Consider the following 7168-nt stretch of genomic DNA (forward strand, 5'->3'; position numbering starts at 1 on the left):
AAAAAAAAAAAAAAAAAAAAAGGCTGGGTGCGGTGGCTCAAGCCTGTAATCCCAGCACTTTGGGAGGCCGAGACAGGCAGATCACGAGGTCAGGAGATCGAGACCATCCTCGCTAACACGGTGAAACCCCGTCTCTGCTAAAAATGCAAAAAACTAGCCGGGCGAGGTGGCGGGCGCCTGTAGTCCCGGCTACTCCGGAGGCTGAGGCAGGAGAATGGCGTGAACCTGGGAGGCGGAGCTTGCAGTGAGCAGAGATCCAGCCACTGCACTCCAGCCCAGGCGACAGAGCAAGACTCCGTCTCAAAAAAAAAAAAAAAAGCCTGATTCTAAAATAACACCTTTTTTTTTTTTTTTTTTTGAGACCGGGTCTCTCTGTCCTCCAGGCCAGAGTGCACTGGCAAGATCTCAGCTCTGGCAAGATCTCAGCTCACTGCATCCTCTGCCTCCCAGGTTCAAGCAATTCTCCTGCCTAAGCCTCCCAAGTAGCTGGTATTACAGGCAGGCACAACCACGCTTGGCTAATTTTTGTATTTTTAGTACAGACAGGGTTTCACCATGTTGGCCACGCTGGTCTCAAACTCCTGACCTCAAGTGATCCGCCCGCCTCAGCTCCCAAAGTGCTAGGATTACAGGCGTGAGCCACTGTGCCTGGCCTTGAAGCCACCTTTTCACCCAGCCCCACCTGCGCAAGCTGCAGCTCTAGGCTTTTTACTTGGGAGAATGGGGCGCCATTGGCTGTGCTGCCCACGGCGGAATCTGGGAATGACCCTGGACTCTTCTCTGACACCTGTGTCTCAGGGCTCGAATCCTGGGGGTTCTCTGACTGCCCTGTAGCTGATCTGCAGACCCCATAGCTGTGTATACCTTGATGGTGGCTGCCCCTTGACTGCTTCCCCTGCAGTCCAGGGGAAGTCCTGCCCCTGTGCAGGTCCCCTCTCTGCAGAGCTGGAATGGCTTTTCCAAATTGTAGGGTCCAGTATTTATCTTGTTTCTCTGCTTAAAATCTTTCAGTGGGTTATTTCATCTTTTCTGGCACTTTCTTCATCAGGCTTTTCCTCTCTAGCTTTATAACAGCCCCCCCACACGACACCCACCCCCCCCCCCCACCAGCCACAACAGGCCTACAGCTGCACAGTCCTGGGCCCAGGCCAGCCATGCTGCCGGTGCCAGCCTGCCACTTACCTTTATCAGTGTGCAGCATCTCAGGCGCCCCCTCTTCCCCAGCACTTCTGGAGACTAGGTTCAGGGGTTCAGGTGTCCCCAGTAACAGGCGCCTGCCTGGCCCTGCTGCGTGCACACAGCTGTGGCCAAGGTTTGCCCTCATGGGCTACGCCAAACTGCCACCTGTCTCTCCCCATTCCTCCCCAGACTGCGCTCTGAGAACGGCACTTGGACCTATGTCTTAGCGGGGTGCTCAGTGTCTATCATCTAATTTGGTGATAAAGTGGAGTGTTCCTTTCTCCCGAAGCGTTCTATGCAAAAATCTTCAGACATAACGCCAGTGCTCACATGTTCTCATGGTTTGTTTTCTCTCCAGAAAATGAATTGTGATTTGTCCCCGTCTCTCTTATCTAGTGGTAAGCATCTGTGGCATTCAGGACGAAGATCCCTCTGACGCCCAGCTCCTGAGGCTGGATAACATGCTGCTGGCCGAGGGCGTGTGCAGGCCCGAGAAGAGAGGAAGAGGAGGAGCGGTGGCCGGGGCCGGCACAGCAACACCAGGTGGCTGTCCAAATGACAATAGCATTGAGCACTCTGACTACAGGGCCAAGCTGTCCCAGATCCGACAGATTTACCACTCTGAGCTAGAGAAATATGAACAGGTGATCTTTCTGCATGGAAGAGTTTCTGTCATGTGAATGCGCATTTGTCAAAGCGAAACACGGAACGCTAACCACCTTTCTTTCGTGGCGCAGAACAGGGAGTCCATGCAGTTGGTCACTGCAGAGGTGGCCGATTTTTACTGAAAACCCTTTCCATTTACTTAACAGTCACCCGCCGGTTTGTGAGCCACAGGGGGTGGCAGGCAGCCGCTCCGCTGTGGAACCTGCTGCCCCATGCCACCCTGCTGCCTAGTCACAGGCCGGCATGTCTGTGCTCCCACCCCAGGCATGTCGTGAGTTCACCACGCACGTCACCAACCTCCTCCAGGAGCAGAGCAGGATGAGGCCCGTCTCCCCTAAGGAGATTGAGCGCATGGTCGGCGCCATTCACGGCAAGTTCAGCGCCATCCAGATGCAATTGAAGCAGAGCACCTGTGAGGCGGTGATGACCCTGCGCTCGCGGCTGCTTGATGCCAGGTCAGGGCCGCATGCACCCGAGACCTCAAGGGCCGGCTCTGAGGGACTGGAGGGAAGTCGTCCTGGCTTGGGTTGAAGACAGCCCTGGAGGCTGTGTCCGCAGTCATGGTTGGAGGCCTCACACAGCCTCTTGGGAGGAAGGCCCGAAGTATTGCTGTTTTCATTTTTATTTATTTTTATTTTGTTTTGGTTTTATTTATTTATTTATTTGAGACTGAGTCTCACGCTGGTGCCCAGGCTGGAGTGCAGTGGTGCGATCTCGGCTCACTGTAAGCTCCGCCTCTTGGGTTCAAGCGATTCTCCTGCTTCAGCCTCCCGAGTTGCTGGGATTACAGGCACCCGCCACCATGTCTGGCTAATTTTTGTGTTTTTAGTAGAGACGAGGTTTCACTATATTGACCAGACTGGTCTCGAACTCCTAACCTCAAGTGATTGCTGTTTTCAGAACTACTGGAAAATCATACTCAGAACTAGAGGTAGGGGTGGTATTAGAGTCCTAGCATATTAATGCTGACTAAGGCTGGCTGTTTTTTTGCAGGCGCAAGCGGCGGAATTTCAGCAAGCAGGCGACGGAAGTGCTGAATGAGTATTTTTACTCCCATTTGAACAACCCTTACCCCAGCGAAGAAGCCAAAGAAGAGCTGGCCAGAAAGGGCGGCATCACTGTCTCCCAGGTGACGTTCTCTCCTGCCATGCCTCCCCACGCCTGGGAGGAGTGGATGATTAGGTCCCATGGGGACACCCAGGGAAGTTCTCTAAATGTGTGCAGAGGCCAGGCATGGCTGCTGGAATCCCAGCGCTTTGGGAGGATGAGGTAGGAGGTTTGCTTGAGTCCAGGAGTTCAAGACCAGCCTGGGCAACATAGTGAGACACTGTTTCTACAAAAAATTTAAAAAATTAGCTGGGCTTGGTGATGTGTACCTATGGTCTCAGCAACTTGGGATGCTGAGGTGAGGGGATCACTTGAGCCCAGGAGGGTGAAGCTGCAGTGAGCTATGATGGCGTCACTACATTCCAGCCTGGATGACACAGTGAGACCCTGTCTCTGAAAAACAAAAAAAGTGTGGAACAGGAGCCAAGTCTCCCTACTGTGAGTCAGCCAGACTGGCTCAGATTCAGGCTCTGCATTACAAATGTGGGACTCTAGTACTCTCCCCCTTCATCTGTGAGGCAGGGGTGCAAGTGCACCCACAGAGAGACCTGGGAACTTCCTGAGGGATGCAGATGGAATGTGAGGTCCCAGAGGTGATGCTGTGGAGTGTGAGCTCCCCGAGGGTTACAGACAGAGCGTGAACTCCCTGAGGGATACAGATGGAGTGTGAGCTCCCTGGGGGATACAGATGGAGTGTGAGCTCCCTGGGGGATACAGATGGAGTGTGAGCTCCCTGGGGGTTACAGATGGAGTGTGAGCTCCCTGAGGGATGCAGAGGGATAAAGACGGAATGTGAGCTCCCTGAGGGATACAGACAGAGTGTGAGCTCTCTGAGGGATACAGATGGAGTGTGAGCTCCCTGAGGGATCCAGATGGAGTGTGAGCTCCCTGAGGTGATTGAGGTGCAGTGTAAGTTCCCTGGGGGATGCTGTGGAGTGTGAGGTCCCTAAGGTGATGTGGTAGGGAGTATGAACTCCCTGAGGTGACGTGGTAGGAGTGTGAGCTCCGTGACTCTATAGCCTGGTAGGCAGCCACCAGTGTCCTCTGGGGAACTGGGGATGAAGGAGGGAGACACTAAGACCAAGAGGCTAAGAAACATTTCTGAAGGTTTTAGCATGGGAACAGTAAGTCCAGGCAGCCTACAGCAGCAAGCCAGGTCCAGGCCATACCCCCGCAGCAGCATGAGTGTGTGGAACAGGCCCTGGGTGCCGCCCTCCCACCCGGAAAGGCACAGCCCCACAGCCTCTGTGGCAACAGTAATGGCAGGCACTGACCCACAGCATGGCTTGCTCCATGTCACCACAGCCCTCCCTACTTTGTAGTTGGAGGGGCTGAGTTTCTAGTCCTTCACCATCACGCTCTGCCCCAATTCAGACTAAGTCCAGTCAAGTCTCTGTGACAGACAGCAATTGGAACCCCTCGGGGTCACGCAGGCAGCAAAACATCCTGAGGTCATAGTCACATCTCACTCTGCTTATCGGGATCTGCTGTGGTGTCAGAAAAAAGGCCAGAGCTGGAGCAAGGGGCCGCACCTCTGGGTCTTCAAGGCCCCTGGAGAAGCGTGAGACATTTGGCCCCCAAGGAACAATTGTCTGGAGGACAACCAGGGCCGCTTCAACCAGGATGGAGCCTCCGGGGCCTCCCATGTGGATCCAGAGAAGGCTGCTCACACCCCAGGGGTAGGCAGACACTATTTTTAGAACAGAGAGCACACAGACAGGGATCCTTCTTTTTACAGTTAACATTGCAAGGATAATGTAAGTACACCAAAGAAAAAAATGTTGGCCAGGCATGGTGGCTCATGCCCGAAATCCCAGCACTTTGGAGGCCAAGGCAGACGAATCACCTGAAGTCAGGAGTTCGAGACTAGCCTGGCCAACATGGTGAAACCCCGTGCCTACTGGAAATACAAAAATTAGCCAGGCTTGGTGGCACGCACCTATAATCCCAGCTACTGAGGAGGCTGAGGCAGTAGCCTCAGTGATTCAAGTGAGAATCACTTGAACCTGGGAGGCGGAGGTTGCAGTGAGTTAAGATCGTGCCACTGCACTCCACACTCCAGCCTGGGTAACAGAGTGAGACTCTGTCTCAAAAAAAAAAAGGTACAAAAATTAGCCAGGCTTGGTAGCATGTGCCTGTAGTCCCAGCTACTGGGGAGGCTGAGGCAAAACTTGAACTGGGAGGCAGAGGTTGCAGTGAGCTGGGATCGCACCGCTGCACTCCAGCCTGGGCAAAAGAACGAGACTCGGTCTAAAAAAAAAAAAAAAAAAAGTTTGAAGTAGCAAAGGTCATCCACAATCCTCCTCTGTCCCTTGGCTGTTTCATTTCTGTTTGTTATTACACTATGTGTTTATTGTACTTGCTTTGGGATACTGAAATGTGGCCCTGGGTGGGCATCTGAGGACGTCTCCATGCCTGTAGGAAGGCGTTAGCCTTGGGGTGCTCACCCCTGTGAATCTGCCCAGGGGACATTTTTGTTGTCACGACCGGCAGAGGGAGGTGCTCCTGGCACCCAGGGTGTGGAGGCCAGGGATGCCGCTCAGCACCCTGCAGTGCCCAGGACGGCCCCCACAGAGCAGAGGGACCCCAAACATCAGCAGTACCTCCAAAGGTGACAAGCCCCTCCCTGGGGGACTCCAGTGCCAGTGTGCAGTCAGAGTTGGGCTGATTCCACCTTGGTGGTGGACCAGCTCCTTTTTCTCCTGCCTCTGCTTTCATACAGCAGGGATGATAACAGCTGCCTCCCAGGTCCTCTTGAGGATGAGGCAGAACGATATATGAGGCTGGGCCTGGAATCCCAGCACTTTGGGAGGCCAGGGCGGGAGGAGCTCTAGAGCCCAAGAGTTTGAGACCAGCCTGGGCGACAGAGCGGGACCCTATCTCTAAAAAAAATTCTTTTTTTTTTTTTTTTGAGACAGAGTCTCGCTCTGTCGCCCAGGCTAGATTGCAGTGGTGCGAACTTGGTTCACTGCAACCTCTGCCTCCCAGGTCCAAGGGGTTCTCCTGCCTCAGCCTCCTGAGTTGCTGGGATTACAGGTGTGCGCCACCATGTCCAGCTAATATTTGTATTATTAGTAGAGATGGAGTTTCTCCATGTTGTCCAGGCTGGTCTCAAACTCCTGATCTCAGATGATCCCCCCAACTCAGCCTCCCAAAGTGCTGGGATTATAGGTGTGAGCTACCACACCCGGCCAAGAAACAATTTTTTAATTAAAATTAAGAAAAATGTATGAATATATTAGGAGTGCTTAGCCTAGCACCTGGTATATTCCAACTACCCCTTCAGAGTTCACCTTGTTTTCATTTGATAAGTTTGGGATTCGATCACAGTTACTGGATCCCCAGGTCTCCCTGGCTCTCACTTTTCCTGAAGCGAACACGGAAAGTAACCTGCCGCCTGCTGCAATGGCAGCCAGAGGCTATGTCCCTCCCCGCCCATCTCAGTCTCGTTTTCCTTCCAGCCCCATCCCAGGTCCAAGTTCCAGCAGCAAAGGTTTTAGGCAGCAGAGTTCTAAGACATGCCGGCTCCAGGGTGTCCTCAACCCATGTGGACATCTCCCTGGGTCCGTGGTCCAGAGGGCGCCACCTCAGTCCCCGTCTCTTCACAGCCCCAGGGTGCAGTGTTGTCTTGTAAGGCAGCGGGAGCAATGGGCACCGCAGGGAACCCACAGACTGCATCATGTCTCAGCAGTTGCCAGGTCAGCTCTTCCAGTGTCTCCTGTGTGTCCACAGGTCTCTAACTGGTTTGGCAACAAAAGAATCCGGTATAAAAAGAACATGGGGAAGTTTCAAGAAGAAGCTACCATTTACATGGGTAAAACAGCTGCGGATACCACCGAAGTTGGGGTCCCAGGGAACCATGCCAGCTGCCTGTCAACACCCAGCTCCGGTGAGTGAGGCTGGCCCAGGGACAGTCATCTGTACCCACGTGGACGGCCACTGAGCTGCATCTGGGGAGGCCACAGTGGGACTCTATCGCCCTTCCCCCAGTGGTCAACTCTGTGTAACTCTTTGCTCTGTTTCAACTGTGAGAGTTCTGTTCCTCTTGGCCATGGACCCAACTAACAGATACCTGTGCTTTGGGGACAGAATGGTGATACTGATAAGAAAAGACATGAAAGTGCTGGGCACGGTGGCTCACGCCTGTAATCTCAGCACTTTGGGAGGCCAAGGTGAGTGGATCACCTGAGGTCAGGAGTTTAAGACCAGCCTGGCC

At 53.6% G+C, this 7168-nt stretch overlaps 1 protein-coding gene across 2 annotated transcripts in view; it reads left to right on the top strand.

The window, feature by feature from the left end:
* The window catches only part of PBX4 (PBX homeobox 4), a 58406-nt gene that overhangs the window by 48961 nt on the left and 2277 nt on the right, over positions 1-7168 (top strand). For both annotated transcript variants that reach the window (XM_031934911.1, XM_031934912.1), the window contains exons 3-6: positions 1576-1823; positions 2110-2300; positions 2839-2974; positions 6685-6841. In XM_031934911.1, coding sequence (XP_031790771.1) covers positions 1576-1823; positions 2110-2300; positions 2839-2974; positions 6685-6841 — 732 coding nt within the window. The remainder of the gene's footprint in view (positions 1-1575; positions 1824-2109; positions 2301-2838; positions 2975-6684; positions 6842-7168) is intronic.

Source organism: Piliocolobus tephrosceles, chromosome 21 (genome assembly GCF_002776525.5).
Source record: "Piliocolobus tephrosceles isolate RC106 chromosome 21, ASM277652v3, whole genome shotgun sequence".
Lineage (NCBI taxonomy): Eukaryota > Metazoa > Chordata > Mammalia > Primates > Cercopithecidae > Piliocolobus > Piliocolobus tephrosceles.